This window comes from Aulonocara stuartgranti, assembly GCF_965226115.1.
Source record: "Aulonocara stuartgranti genome assembly, chromosome: 10".
Taxonomy (NCBI): Eukaryota; Metazoa; Chordata; class Actinopteri; order Cichliformes; family Cichlidae; genus Aulonocara; species Aulonocara stuartgranti.
Window position 1 is genome coordinate 243,391 of NC_138946.1, and position 16,523 is coordinate 259,913.

The 16,523-nt window shown below is 40.1% G+C and overlaps 1 protein-coding gene and 1 long non-coding RNA gene across 3 annotated transcripts; one reads left to right on the forward strand and one right to left on the reverse strand.

Annotated features, from left to right (window-relative positions):
• Window positions 1–805: 805 nt before the first annotated feature.
• LOC309715371 (gap junction Cx32.2 protein-like) lies at window positions 806–7,218 on the reverse strand. 2 transcript variants are annotated; one of them, XM_082548433.1, is made up of 2 exons: window positions 7,115–7,218; window positions 806–2,216 (listed from the first exon to the last, which is right to left on the reverse strand). In XM_082548433.1, the coding sequence occupies exon 2, from the start codon at window positions 2,205–2,207 to the stop codon at window positions 1,338–1,340; it is 870 nt and encodes a 289-aa protein (XP_082404559.1). In that variant the 5' UTR covers window positions 2,208–2,216; window positions 7,115–7,218; the 3' UTR covers window positions 806–1,337. The 2 variants fall into 2 exon arrangements, with proteins under 2 accessions (XP_082404559.1, XP_082404558.1); XM_082548432.1 differs by lacking the exon at window positions 7,115–7,218 and adding an exon at window positions 2,954–7,100.
• Window positions 7,219–8,585: 1,367 nt separating this feature from the next.
• Window positions 8,586–15,407, forward strand: LOC309715623. Its single transcript, XR_014279249.1, has 3 exons — window positions 8,586–8,774; window positions 12,972–13,127; window positions 15,052–15,407. It is a non-coding gene; the product is annotated as an uncharacterized lncRNA (long non-coding RNA).
• The last annotated feature ends 1,116 nt before the right edge of the window (window positions 15,408–16,523 follow it).

Below are 16,523 nucleotides of genomic sequence, written 5' to 3' on the forward strand. Positions count from 1 at the left end.
TAATTTAGCCCTCCATCATGTCTGATGAGGGGTGGCAGCAGGTCCGCTATGGGAGGAGGGGTCGCTCCCGTATGCGGCCCGACACTTATCGACCCCAATCTCGAGACCAGGACTGGTTTGTTTGGAACCGGGGGGGGAGGGGCCCAGGAGGGAAGGACCGTGCATTCTTCGGTCCCCCCCAGGGGGGACGGAGCCATAATCAATGTCCTAACCCTAACCCCTAACCCGTTAAAGACACAAAGAAAGATAAGACAAACAAAGGAGGAATAAGTGACACAAACAGAAAAAATGGAAAGGATATAAAGGAAGGGGGTGCCATTAAAGAGAATATAAAGAACACAGGACGGGATGTCTATAATGCAGGGGGTGCCATGTAAACAAAAAGAAGAAAACATAGAGAAAAAAACAAGTAAACAAAAGGGTTGAGGTTGAAAGACAAAACGTAAAGAAAGACAGACAAAGGGAGAATCACGTAAAAGCTGAGAAACAGAAAAAGCTTAGAAAAAGAAATCTCAAAAGAAACAAAAGGGGCGGAGACAGCCCAGTATAAAAGGCCCTGAGTGGCAACATAAAGAATCAGAAAGACGTTGGGCCAGCCTGAAGAAGGCTGCACCCAGCCGAAACGTCGCGATGGCCCAACGGCAGTGCACTACACCCGCTAAGGGTAATTTTTTGAACAGGGGGCACCGTTCCCAGTCCCATTTGATGGACCGTGCATTCAGGTTCCGGCAATAGCCGGGCCTGGTCTTTACCCAACAACAAACAACCATCAACATCACTCTATTCAAAAAGGCTTATAATATGGTACAATATTAAAAACATTTTATTTACACCAAAAAATATTTTACACAAAACAAATACAGTTAAAAGTGTTACATATTAAAAACAATAGATTTTACGATGTTTAAATTGAAATATGCAGGGAATCTTAAAAAGAGTTTACACAGATAGGGTTAATACAAGTTTGAAAAGAGGGAAGGGTATAAAGGGATATAGAGTCAGCCGGGAACTTATTTCGAGTTGGAACTCTGAGGAGTGAACATCAGCAGCCTTGTGCAATTAAGCCACATTCTTTTTCCTTCTTTCAAGAATATAGGCTATCCTGCCCAGTGTCAATGTACAAAGAAGAGTGTGGAATGATAATCAGTTTTTTATTAATGATTGTTAAATATTTTTAAAGTGGATTAAAAAAACAGATTTCTGAACAATGCATAACAGAAATAATTCATATTGCTAATCATCATACAAGGCTCTTATGTTTAAAGTTAGTTACAAAAAGTTCAATAAGAGCAGATTCTGTCAAATGATTATGTATAATTACTCAGAGATCCTTTCTGTCAGGTATCCTTCTCTTTAACGATGGAATCACTGTGGTTCTCATTAGCGCTGAGTCCCGTCTTAGCACGAGCTGGCGGAGTGAACAATGGAACTCCTCCATGAGGGCGATTTGTGTTTTGGCCAGCTCCACTGAATGGCTGATACTGTGAACTGAGTTCATACTGTTCACATAAAAACTGTTTCCTGTTATCTCTTCTCCTTGTACAGCACAAGTAAATGATCTCCATTATATTCAGGAGTACTGAAATGCCTGAAACTGCAAGCATAAAAAAGATAAAGATCGTTTTCTCTGTGGGACGGGAGACCATACACTGGGCACCAGCCATTTCGGCGCAAGGAGACATTTTACAGTGGAACTTTAAGTGAATGAATGGAGAACCAAAGATAAAAAACTGGCTCACACTAAATCCAACTTCCAGGAAGATCTTTAAAAAGAGCTGTGTCACATACGTGCAAAAGAGTGTCCCTTTTAACTTCACCTTTCCACGATCATCCGTATATTTACGTTTCTTTAATTTAATTCCATCAACACCATCCTGCAGCTGTTCCATCATTTTTTTCTCTTTATGAATTATGTGTACAGCATATCCCAGAAAGACAAGGGTAGGAGTTGACACAAAGGTGATCTGCAGGACCCAGTAATGTACAAAGGATATTGGAAACTTCCAGTTGTAGCAAGCATGTTCACATCCTGGTTCCTGAGTGTCACAGTAGAACTCTGACACTTCATCTGCCCAAACATTGTCTGCAGCAGCACCTAGGACAAAGATCCGGAACAGGAAGAGGACGCTCATCCAGATCTTGCCCACTATAGTTGAATGAGATTGGACCTTGTGTAGCAGTGTCAGCAGGTAAGACCAGTCTCCCATGGCTGAAAACTAATTTGATATATGGAGGAAAAACACAGTTAGTACACTTAAATCACTATCCCACCCACCAGTCTGAGCCATGGTCTGACTATCCCTCATCACACTCAGACACACTCTACTCAGACCAATTTGCAATATGTTCTTCTACTTTGTTTCTCTTTTTCTCTGTGTGTGTGTGTGTGTGTGTGTGTGTGTGTGTGTGTGTGTGTGTGTGTGTATGTGTATATATATATACATACACACATACATACATATGCACAACTCTGTTGCCTGTGAAGCTCGCACACAAGAATTTCACTCAAATGTGCTGTACCAATGTGCCTGCACATGTGATGTGACAATAAAAGTGATTTGAGATATATATATATATATATATATATATATATATATATATATATATATATATGTGTGTGTGTGTGTGTGTGTGTGTGTGTGTGTGTGTGTATATATAGTGAGATGGAAATTTAAATGACTCAATAATAATAATGGTATGCTGTGGTCATTTTAAGCAAATGTTTCTTTTTTAGACAAACAATACCTAATAAAGTTTCATTCAAAAAGAATCTGAATCAACTTACAAATGCTTACACAATGTCTAACTCAGCATGCTCAGCATGCACCTGACTCTGAGAATCAGGTGCATCTTCACACAGCAGCCACTCTGGGTCTAAATGACAACACCTTAGACTTCAAAACCATGAGCTATGACTATAAACTATGACTCACAAAACTGAACAAAAACTTACAAACAGTGGTGCTGGAGAACCGGAACATGACAAACACACAGCATGGAGGAGGTAAGAGGATGAACAGACGTTAACGACGCGACACCGAGTAGGGGAAGACACAGACACTAAATACAAGAGGTGAACGGAGCGAAGAGGAAACAGCTGGGAGACACGGCTGACGCTGATTACACTGATGATACAGGGAGAGCACAAAGCTGAACGCACTGACATGGGACACAGACCTACAAAATAAAACAGGAAGCACACGACAGACAGAGACACAGACGTAGACTCATAAGCAGGCATACCGAATATAACACATAGAACTCAAACAATAATAATCATCATCATCAACAAAACACCAGAGAAACAAAACGTTCATTCAGAAATAGACCAGAACTCAGAATGCTGGGTCAATACTGACCCAGAACCGTGACAACAGATTTTCTTACAAACACACAACCACACAAAAACAGCTGTTTAAAAAGACATTTTGGTCTAAAAAAATTTTTTTTTCCTTAAAATGGCAACAGCACAGCATTATGAATTATTGTTCCATCGTTTTAATTTCAGTCTTAACACCTATAGTCATCACCCGATGCTATTGGCATATTATTAGTGATCATATTTTGTGGTCATATGATAATTGATTATTAACAAGTTATGAAATATATTTTTGTGATGTTCAGAAAAATTATGATCATCATAAACTTTTATTAGAGTGATCCCTCATTTTTATCGCGGGACTTATGTTCCAAAAATGACCCGCAATGAAATCCACAAAGTAGCCAGCTTTTGTTTTTACAATTATTATATATGTTTTAAGGCTGCAAAACCCCTCACTACACACTTTATACACTTTTTTCAAACACGCATGAACATTTTAACACTTTTCTCTTTTATTTTATACACTGTCAAAGTTCAAACCTTCATACAACAATATGTCTAGTATTATAGAATGAAATCAAATATCAAACCCTGTTTTCAGGATCTGAACATGGGAGTAGAGTTTCATCGACATTGATGTGTTTCTTGGAGAGAAAACCTACAAACATACAGTACAGAACTTCAGAGTCACACTGCTAGCGATCGAAGATTTATGTAAATTTGACAAGCTTAGTGCTTAGCTTGGTGTACAGCCGATCAGGACGCAGCACACAATGTGCTGTACAAAAAAAAGCATGCAAAATTGCACACAAAAAGAATCCACGAAACAGCTAGGCGGGCGAACCGCGATATAGCGAGAGACCACTGTATTTCCTTTGTGATTTCCTTGTCATAAGTCACTCGTTTTAACATAAAGTTTTTGACATTATAAAGTGTTGACGTTATTCCTGCTGTCTTACTATATTTTTACTAAATTTTACTTTACTTTGTTTACTATGTCTCCTTAGTTATTAGACTTTTCTTCTCCTCTGTGTAATTTGTCTTGTCAGACTTGAGACATAATCACAGGGGTGAAGACACGAGGGGAATCTCAGAAAAAACAAACTATAACGGCAACCCAAGCATAATAGAAATGAACTTAGATAACCTGAAGAACTTAAAAATAAACCATAAACGTCAAAATACATTAAAATTCAAAACGGTGGATCAAATGACCCAGGATCATGACATCATGGTCATGCTCTTGTTTGCTTACCTCATGTCATAGTTTTGCATGATCCTGTTCAGGCCATGTTCATGTTCATGTCATAGTTTACATGTTTAGCTTTAGTTGATCCCAGTTTAGGTTTCAGTTCAGTCTTTTGCCTCAGTTTGCCTTGCCTTGTTTTTCTGCTTGGATATCAGCCTTAAATAAAGAGCTCGCCTTTTGTTATACTTCGTTTTCTCTCCCAAGTCTGCTTTTGGGGCTGCTCCTCATGAACCCCCCATCCCACCCATAACAAGCACTATATATCTGAATTTCCCAGAGGAACCCACCCGAGGGATTAATAAAGTTTTATCTTATCTTATATCCTCCTGTTAGACTGTGATATGGCTGTTTGAAAGAAAATAGTGAACCTTTTTCAAATTGCACATTACTTGTCCTGTTATTATGTGATTAAATGATGGACAACTTTCATGCAATTTATCAAACTATTGACCACATCACTCCTGTAAAAATCTATTAATAAATGCAATCCACAATTTACAAACCAATTTTATAGTCTATAAAAAAATCTACTGCTGTAACACTGAAAAACAAATCAGCCAGACAATCCTACATCTCCCAACTGGTAAACAATAACCAGTCTAATTCTGCTTTTATTTTATTCACTGATAATCGATTAATCCCTGATAAACTATTAATACTACTACTGCTTTTAATACTACTGATAATAATCTGAAGATCTAAAAGAAGTTTAACATCTTCCTAAAGTCAGACATTTTCCCTGCCTCCTTTATATGTGAGGTAACCACACCACTTCAAGAAAAACCACATAGAATCACTAGTGAGCAAAGATTGATCACTAGTGATTCTACGTGGTTTCTAGTGGTTCTATGTGGTGATTGGCTCACATCGTATCCAAAGGGTGGAAGTGTTTATTTTTCAGTCATCAGTTTTAGATTTGAAAAAATAAAACTTTATTCAGGGGTTCCTCAAGGGTCTGTCCTTGGTCCATTACTGTTTAACATTTACATGCTCCGACTTGGTGCTGTCATAAAGAATAACTCTATATTCCACCATTCTTATGAATATGACGGATAGTTGTTTGTCCTCACTTTTCTCTGATGATCTAAAATCTCTTCACAAACTAATAAGCTTGAGATCTTTGAACTGCTACCAGAATCAGAAAAAAGTATGCTTCCAAGTTGTTTTCGGGCGATCGTGGCTCAAGAGTTGGCAGTTCGTCTTGTAATCAGAAAGTTGCCGGTTCGAGCCCCGGCTCCAACAGTCTCGGTTGTTGTGTCCTTGGGCAAGACACTTCACCCGTTGCCTACTGGTGGTGGTCAAGAGGGCCCGGTGGTGCCAGTGTCCGGCAGCTTCGCCTCTGTCAGTGCGCCCCAGGGTGTCTGTGGCTACAATGTAGCTGACATCACCAGTGTGTGAATGTGTGTGTGAATGGGTGGATGACTGAATGTAGTGTAAAACGCTTTGGGGTCCTTAGGGACTAAGTGAAGTGCTATACAAATACAGGCCATTTACCATTCAGGGATTGTGGACATTCAAAAACCTTTTTATTTACGTTTTTTTGTTCTGTTCTGTTTTTGTTTCATTCTGATGTTTTTCACTGCCTTACGGGATTGTAAACTTACTTTTTGTGTTTCTTTATTTTCTGTGCTAACGACATACAGTTTTGATGTAATATAGTACTATATAAATATAATTGTCATTAAAAAAAATCTAATCAAAGCATAAAGTCTGCTACTGTTGAATGGGGAAAATAAGTTGCACATATAATCTGGTAAACACAGACACGAGAAATGTAATGGAACAAAATTGGGAGCAAGTGCAGTGTACTGTGTCAGTAATTATACTGTATTTTTTGCTGTATTGTAAATATAAAGAAAAAAACATTGAAATTAATGAATTCTTTATCTAATATTTTATTAATATCTGTTACTATCTAATGTGACTTGTTAATTTTATGTTTAAAAAAAAGAGAAAAGAAATATATGAATATAATGCAAGCACTAGTCCAAACAAACGTTTTGGTTACCGCTTCTCATCCAAGCATTAAAGGCTACTGTAGAGACCCTGTACTTTTTCAATTGAAATTATATGAGAAATGGATGTATTTCTTTAAATTACTCACGCTATTTCAATAAACTTTACTTCATAAGAAGAGACTTTAAATTATTGTAGAAAGAAACCCAAGAAGTGGTGCATTAGAAAACATTTGGTTACAGTTAGAAAAAGAAAACTCAGAATAAGACTCAGAGTGGGTCCGGTAGGTATTATGACTTGTTTGGATGATACAGAATTGAGACAGAAAAGAATCTTTTACTTTAATTTTTGATTAAGTTTAAAGTTTAACAGGTCCATTACCCAAAACTACAGCTTTGAAAACAGTGCATTAAATAGGGATGTAGCAAGTCTCTGAATAGATCTGTGTCATCAAAAATGTGCAAAGATGTTAAACAGGAACTGAGACCTATTTGTCTTAAAGAAACTGAAAAGTTTAATTCAACATTATTTTACAGTAATGAACAGGTGTTTTAAGTCAAGGATGTGGGAACAAAAAATGTACTCACCTATAATTCAGATATTAAGAGATCTCTGCCATGAGCTCATCCAAGAACCAGAGTGGAGGCAGATGAAAATCAAACTTAACTGACCAGGAAGACACTACTTCCTGTCTGAGGCCTGTGGGTTTGGTCTGACTTAAGCAGACATGTACAAACTGCTGATCACAGCATCATGAATCTCATGACAAATTTCATCACCTCCCATTCAATCAGTTTCTATAAAGGAAGCGCTGATAATTATAAAACAACACCATTTTTCTATCAACTCACACTCTAAATCATAATTTCCCAATGTCCACATTGTAGATTTGGGGTATAGTTGGGTACTTGAAAAAGAAACATGCTGAGATATTTGTTGGCACAAAAGAGACTTCGAATCATGTGTCCTAAGTGAGATGTAATTGGGATGTCTCTCGGTTTGCATTAAATTATAAATTTTAAATCAGGTGCCCCATGTAAAATTATGATATTATTTTATGCCATGTTATACCCCTAATTAAAGATTGTGAATTATTATGTAGTTTTAGTTTGCATTATTCTCCTGAATTAGAAGAAGCTGATAACTATTGCATTAGTTAAACTGATTTGCATTACATTAAATTGCTGACTTGTTGTGAATGAATGATATTGTTTTATGATGCATTATATTGCTGAGTTATAAGAAATACTGTTCGCAGAAGGTTATTGTCTAATTTGTCTGAGTAGAAGAGAACAGAGTGTGCTGGAGTTTTCTGCCCCATTTCAGCAGGAGCAGATAAACAGGGAGCCAAGGTCGTAGCTTAGGCGCTGTGTGAGAGAGAGCATGTGAATGTTTAGGCTTTTTATGATAAGGTGGAGGCACCAGAGGTTATAAAAGTTTGAGCAATGCTCCACCATTTTGAGATTTTGAGGCTGTCTGCATCAGTGTCCATCTCCCACGTGTGTGATCATTAAATCATCGTTTGACTCAACCCGGCCGGACCAGTGTTGTTATTGTGGTTTTTTCTCTTGTCTCCATCCCCAATATTTTGAACCTTAACACCCACTAAAAACTTTCAAAGTCACTTACACTGTGAGTGTTAATATGTTTATGGTGTAGTAAAGTACAGTATGTCCCTATTAAATTAGCACCAACTAGCTCACTAACCCCACTAGTAGGAAAATGCTGAAATTCTTGCTTCCAATTCAACACATGTCTCATTTTGCTAGTGAGTGTGGGTGGGCGCTTCTTACCAGGGAGTAATCTGATGATTCATCACCCTGAAGTCTGAAAAAATGTTTCAAGGAAGTGAAGCAATCTAACTCACCATAGAAGAAGTGACCCAAGGAGACAAATGATCCACTACCAAGAGAGGAGAAGGTATTAAAGCCAGACAACTCTATTTTCCACCACTGCGACCCACACTGAAAAAAATGCAATAGGGTGGTTGTTGAATTTGCATAGAATTACTTCATATATCCACCATGACTAATTTAAATTTCACATCTAAACATATTTTTCTTTTAATTTTCACATATTCTTTAAGAATATTCATTCTTTTAGAACAAATCATGTTGAAAAGAAACAAGTTAGTCGTGTTTTATCCTCAAGCTCCGCCCCCTGGAAAGGAAAAATCGGCTGCACTGTCCGCCATTTTTGTCTCTCGCTTTGGAAAATCTACTACCATCTGGAGTTTTACACTTGAAGGTAAATACGATTTTAAAGCTAACACACCAGTGAGAAAGAGTGTAGACCCTTTATATACAGTGGGGCAAAAAAGTATTTAGTCAGCCACCGATTGTCCAAGTTCCCCCACCTAAAATGATGACAGAGGTCAGTAATTTGCACCAGAGGTACACTTCAACTGTGAGAGACAGAATGTGAAAAAAAAATCCATGAATCCACATGGTAGGATTTGTAAAGAATTTATTCGTACATTAGGGTGGAAAATAAGTATTTGGTCACCTCAAACAAGGAAAATCTCTGGCTCTCACAGACCTGTAACGTCTTCTGTAAGAAGCTTTTCTGTCCCCCACTCGTTACCTGTATGAATGGCACCTGTTTGAACTCATCATCTGTATAAAAGACACCTGTCCACAGCCTCAAACAGTCAGACTCCAAACGCCGCCATGGCAAGACCAAAGAGCTTTCGAAGGACACCAGGAAAAGTATTGTAGACCTGCACCAGACTGGGAAGAGTGAATCTACAATAGGCAAGCAGCTTGGTGTGAAAAAATCAACTGTGGGAGCAATCATCAGAAAATGGAAGACATACAAGACCACTGATAATCTCCCTCGATCTGGGGCTCCACGCAAGATCTCATCCCGTGGGGTCAAAATGATCATGAGAACGGTGAGCAAAGATCCCAGAACCACACGGGGGGACCTGGTGAATGACCTGCAGAGAGCTGGGACCAAAGTAACAAAGGTCACCATCAGTAACACACTACAACGGCAGGGAATCAAATCCCGCAGTGCCAGACGTGTTCCGCTGCTGAAGCCAGTGCATGTCCAGGCCCGTCTGAAATTTGCCAGAGAGCACATGGATGATACTGCAGAGGATTGGGAGAATATCATGTGGTCAGATGAAGCCAAAGTAGAACTTTTTGGTATAAACTCAACTCGTTGTGTTTGGAGGAAGAAGAATACTGAGTTGCATCCCAAGAACACCATACCTACTGTGAAGCATGGGGGTGGAAACATCATGCTATGGGGCTGTTTTTCTGCCAAGGGGACAGGACGACTGATCCGTGTTAAGGACAGAATGAATGGGGCCATGTATCGTGAGATTTTGAGCCAAAACCTCCTTCCATCAGTGAGAACTTTGAAGATGAAACGAGGCTGGTTCTTCCAACATGACAATGATCCAAAACACACCGCCCGGGCAACAAAGGAGTGGCTCCGTAAGAAGCATTTGAAAGTCCTGGAGTGGCCTAGCCAGTCTCCAGACCTCAACCCCATAGAAAATCTGTGGCGGGAGTTGAAAGTCTGTGTTGCTCGGCGACAGCCCCAAAACATCACTGCTCTCGAGAAGATCTGCATGGAGGAATGGGCCAAAATACCAGCTACTGTGTGTGCAAACCTGGTAAAGACCTATAGTAAACCTTTGACCGCTGTTATTGCCAACAAAGGTTATGTTACAAAGTATTGAGTTGTATTTTTGTTATTGACCAAATACTTATTTTCCACCCTGATTTACGAATAAATTCTTTACAAATCCTACCATGTGGATTCATGGATTTTTCTTTCACATTCTGTCTCTCACAGTTGAAGTGTACCTCTGGTGCAAATTACTGACCTCTGTCATCATTTTAAGTGGGGGAACTTGCACAATCGGTGGCTGACTAAATACTTTTTTGCCCCACTGTATGTGGACTTTTACTGGGGTGTTGTTATTTTACAGGTATGTGGGCTGTTTATCGAAAACCATGAAAGGCCAATGTTAGGCTCCAGTTAGCTAATGGTAACCGAAATTATGCGATAAGCAAATTAGTAATTAACATATATAATGTGAGTTAATATTGTTTGTATATTCTTTCAGTCTAAATTAACAGACTATTACAAACTTGCATCGGTGTCTGTAGTAAGTGGTGGTACCTGCAGTGTCTTAACCATTAAACAAGCTAATGTAGGGCTGGGATATGACTAGTTTGTTGAAACATGTCTGCTGCCAATGTGACTGCTCACACATGGTAACATTACCAGCACATAGCCACAACCGCTATAAACATGCTGAAAGGTCAATCTAGCTTCTGTAGTCAGCAGCTGGAAGACTCAACACAGACCCAAGATTCAGTGTAACGGTTATCTAAATGTTGCGTGTCCTGTTTGTAAGCCCAGAAAAAGAAATTAAATAAAATGACGACCTTGAGCTTCAAGCTAATGTAAGCGTAATGCTATAGCATAAAGCGACTAATGCAATGATGAGGTTGTTAAATTAGTAAAAATACAGTAAATATATCCAACATGAATCATTTATATTTTTGGTCTAAACATAATTAAGTCTCACGCCTTTCACTTGTTTTAGAAGGATGTTCAGTCTTTTAAAACCAGTCATATCAAAATCACAGAAAATAGTTATGTTTTCTGTTGAAACTCCACCCCCCCCCCCACCCCCCCCACCCCCCCGGGTGTGTTCTGCGAGGGAAAATTCACTGTGGCGGTCCGCCATTTTTTGTCTTCGCTTCGTTTACGTTTGGTGCTCAGCTTTACTTTGTCGAGGTAAACTGAAAACTACATGTTTGAGAGGAAACTGTCATGTCTGAGTGTGGGCAGGCAGGGAGAGAGGACCCAAAATGCAGGACTCACTGAGGCGGAAGTAATTCAAAACACACAGCTTTATTGCTGGTAAGAAGCAGAACAGAAAAACACTAACTAAACTGGAAGAACGGAATGAGTAGGCAGGAAGGCTGGCTGGCAAACGGAGGAAGTGAGGGTAAACAGACGTTAACGATGCGACACCGAGTAGGGGAATACACAGACACTAAATACAAGAGGTGAACGGAGCAAAGAGGAAACAGCTGGGAGACACGGCTGACGTAGATTACACTGACGAGACAGGGAGAGCACAAAGCTGAACGCACTGACAAAGGGCACAGACCTACAAAATAAAACAGGAAGCACACGCCAGACAGAGACAGACTCGTAAACAGGCATAATGACGTCATGGACAAACAGAGGGACATACGGGCAGAGAAGACTAAGCACAGGCAACCTAAACCAGAAATAATCATCATCAACATCATCATCAGATAACTAAAGAATCAGAATATAATTGTAATCAAAACAGTATCACCAGAGAATAACTATTCCATAACGCAAAATAAACCAAAACATAAGAAACTCAAAATACTGGGTCGACCCAACCCAGGACCGTGACAGAAACGAAGAGAACATCCATTATATGGGGAAGTTTTTCTCATGAATTGCTGTTGAGCAACATAATGGAAAAAACAAGTCATTCCTTAAGTTAACTAACGATAATGCTAGCTTAAGCTGCGGGACAATATTTTGTGCATTAGCCTTTTTTCAGTGCGTGCCCAGTCACATTCGCTTGTTTTTTCTCAGTGAATACAGACTAACAAACTTGTGTCCATTTAGTTAACTGGTTGTACCTAAAATGTTTTAGTTAAACAGTTAAATAAGCTAGTTTGCCATGGGGTGGGCTCTGTGTGTGTTGGGGGGGGGGGGGTGTCTTCACTAAAGTCGGTTTATTTAGGGCATGACACCTATGCAGTACTCATTAGGAGAGGAAGTGCATGACGTGGGGCTTTATTTCATGTTCTGGGGCAGTGAATGTAATGTACTGATAACATGTTAAAGACACACAAAAACCCAACAAATTATTTTAACTGATTTATAGAGAGACTGAGAGGAGGGCTTAAAGAGATAAAAATAATGACAATATAAATACGTTAAATTTATTTTTTCTGTATCGATATATGGTGCTTATCCCTGCTGAAGGGCAGATTGGTGTTGCTTCAGAACAATTCTCTAGCGTTGTTACATAGAGGTGTTACAGTTAAGGTTTTAATAACATTCTTTTATTTACTAGTGAAGATTTGCATATGTTATCTCACATTCTGTAAGGTAAATTTTCTGGAAAGGTCAAATTAACTAATTTAACTAAGTATTAATGAAAGACCTTGATGTGTATATGACAATAATAGATGTAGTTTCTGGGTCATTTGGCAGAACTGCAAAATGGCCAGAAGGAGGCAACTGCTGTGGTTGCAAACAGGCTTTGGGTGGTATGGAAGTAAGGGCAACTATGGAACTGCTCAGCAACATGGGACCCATAGCTAATAAATAGTAATATGACAAAAAATAACAACTTTGTGTGGATGTAACCTTGTGAGATTTGAGATTTTGACAGCATTTTTATGTGACAACTTCTCTTTTTAGATAAATGCAGAGTTTAAGCACATTACCACCATGCCACTGCAGTCCATATTACTCTTGCAGATAGATGTGCTATCTGACAAACTAATAAAGGTCTTCAAAAGGCGAGGAGGACAAATAGGAAGAAGACTTCAGAACATTCTGGAGCCCACGGCCCAGGTAAGAAAAAAAATTAATTTCTGTATACACTTTAGGGAAAATAATAATTTTAACAAAATGCTGCTTGTCACTCTATGCCAGGAATCACCTGGGATTTTCACAATTTACCATGGGTGCGTTTTTTTTTTTTTTTTTTTTTTTTTTGTTTTACCTGCATTAGAAGTATGTGTGGAGTTCATAGTTGAACACCTCTCTATGCTTTGACAGTATTCTGCTTCTTTGCATGGAGATTTCACTTCAGAAATGCATTACCTTTTTGAGCACCAAGGACCTCAACAGCTACAGGCCGGTGGCTCTGACATCCCACCTGATGAAGACCCTGGAGCGGTTGGTCCTGGCTCAGCTTCGGCGCCTAATAAGCTCATCACTGGACCCACTTCAGTTTGCCTACCAGCCTGGCATTGGAGCGAATGATGCCGTCATTCACCTCCTACATCGTTCCCTCGCTCACCTGGAGACCGCTGGAAGCACTGTGAGAATCATGTTCTTTGATTTCTCCAGTGCCTTCAACACCATTCTTCCCTTGGTTGTAAAGGACAAGCTGGTGAACTCTGGAGTGGACCATCACCTCACTACCTGGATCCTGGACTACCTCACCGACCGACCACAGTATGTGAGGACTCAGGGCTGTGTGTCGGACAGGGTCGTCTGCAGTACGGGGGCCCCACAGGGAACGGTTCTGGCTCCGTTCCTCTTCACCATCTACACTGCAGACTTCTCCCACAATTCCACCCAGTGCTTCCTGCAGAAGTTCTCTGATGACTCTGCAATAGTCGGCCTCATCACTGATGGGGACGACAAGGAGTACAGAGGTCTGACCCAAGACTTTGTGGACTGGTGCCAGCTGAACTACCTCCAGATCAACGCCAGTAAAACCAAGGAACTGGTGGTAGACTTCCGCAGGCACAAGCATTCTCCACTGCAACCACTGAACATCCAAGGTATGGACATTGAGGCTGTGGACAGCTACAGGTACCTTGGTGTTCATCTGAACAATAGACTGGACTGGACTCATAACTCAGACGCCCTCTACAGGAAAGGGCAGAGCAGGCTGTACCTGCTGCGGAGACTCAGGTCGTTTGGAGTGGAGGGCCCACTCCTGAAGAAATTCTATGACTCTGTTGTGGCTTCTGCTATCTTTTATGGTGTGGTCTGCTGGGGCGGCAGCATCTCTGCTGGGGACAGGAAGAGACTGAACAGGGTGATCCGAAGGGCCAGCTCTGTTCTAGGATGCCCTCTGGACCCAGTGGAGGTGGTGAGTGACAGGAGAACGGCGGCTAAGCTGTCATCCCTGATGGACAACATCTCCCACCCCATGCAGCAGACTGTGACAGCACTGAGCAGCTCCTTCAGTGGGAGACTGCGGCACCCACGGTGTGGGACGGAGAGATTTCGCAGGTCTTTCCTCCCCACTGCTGTCAGACTCCATAATAAAGACTTTAACTGATCAAGCACACACATCCATACATATGCAATAATACTAAGTGCAATAATCCTTTCTGTCATCGTTGTATTTTTACTCAGTTGTATATAGTATTTGTATTTGTATTCTATTTTTATCTTATTGTATATTTATTTTATTTTATTCTACTGTATATAGTATTTTATTTTATTCTATTCTGTACAGTTGTGTACTGTATTTATTCTTATTGTATTCTAATTTTTGCCTCATAACTTTTGCACTGTCCACTTCCTGCTGTGACAAAACAAATTTCCCACGTGTGGGACTAATAAAGGTTATCTTATCTTATCTTATCTTATTCTGAGGACTCAAATCACATGCTGTAATGAATACATTTTTTTTCACCTAATGTGTTAATGTTAACATTTTTTGGAATAGTGACACAGATTAAAATAAGATTTGGTATAATGTTCTTTGACCAGTGTTCTGTTTAATTAAATTTTGGAATTCTGCATTTACTAGGCCACAGATGAAGCCATTATCCAACGATCTAATAAGGAAACAACCATGGTGTCATGGTCCTGGGCCATGTTGGCCCAGTATTCTTAGTTTTCTTGTATGTTTGTATTTTGTTCCCTATTTAGGCCATGTTTCCTGAGTTGCCCTGTTGTGTTGTTCCCTAAGTGTTTTCCCTTCGTGGCTTTTACCCCCTGTGTGCCCCTCTGTGTATCTGTGAGCCCTCGTCTCTCCTTATGTTTTATTCCATGTTTCCCCAGCCCGTTATGTCTGTGTTTTCCCCGTGCTCTCTCTCCTCCTGTCTGAACCTCTGTACTTCCTGTTTGACTCTGCCCGTCTCCCGTCAGTGTTATGTTCACCCCACCCTGTCTCGTTATGGTTATCTGTGTCAGCTGTGTTCCCCGTGTGTTCCCACTTTCCTCGTTAACCCTCTGTGTATTTCTGTCTGCGTCTCCCTCTGTTCGGCGTCGCGTTCTCCCTCATGCTGTGTGTGGTTCTCCCCGTGTCTTCTGGTATATGTTACAATTAGCTTTTCCCAGTGTAGTTTAGTTTTGTATTGCTTTGGTATCACTGCTTTTGTTTGTCACCTGTCAGCAATAAAGCTGCATTTTGAGTTTATCCCCTGAGTCCGTGAGTTTGCATTTTGGGTCCTCATCCTGCCTGCCACACAGCGACCATGACACATGGGAATTTACATCATAAAGTCAAGAGATGCCAATGGCAGCCCTGAGGACATCGGGATAGTCCTTGAAGGCCAGAGAGTCTGGCAGGATTTGGATAACTATACCCTAGCAGCTGCAATGCTGTTTGGACGAATGTACACTTTGAACCTCACTTACCCACTGGAAAAGTATACCTTCGAGGTATTATAGAAACTGGTTATGGAGCTCAAAAGGAACAGCCTTTCAAAGAAGGCCCAGGTTTTCAGGACCAGACTGTACGATTGAACAGTTTTCCAGTTATGATGTGGGAACAACATGTTTACCTCTTCGAATATGTACCATCCTTTCTTTTAAGCCAGCACTGGTAAAGTTGCAGTACAAAAAAATCAAACTTTGAATGTCCATTTTTCTCAATGGAAATGGTGCCTTGCACCAATTTCACCAGTTTGCATTTTTTTTCCCAAGGTGCACCACTACAAACAGATTGCATCATCTAGTATTAGTGATTGTGATGTTTAGTAATAGAAGCAAGCCAATACTAATCAGTTTAGGTCTCTTGGTTGTGCGCCTGTGGGTTATAATGTTATTTTAAGTCTCTTCTTTGTGTCATTTTAATAATTACACCCCTGTTGCCATATTACCTTATGGCTCTTACATTTAAAAAACTATTTTTTACATAAGCGCAATGTCATAAGGCCCCACAATGTTGAATTCAGGTTACAGCAGATAACTTTGAGGAATGTTGTGGAATGTTTTTCAAGAGATGCATTGTACAAATATGACTCATGTATATTTTGGAAGCCTGAATTGAAAGTC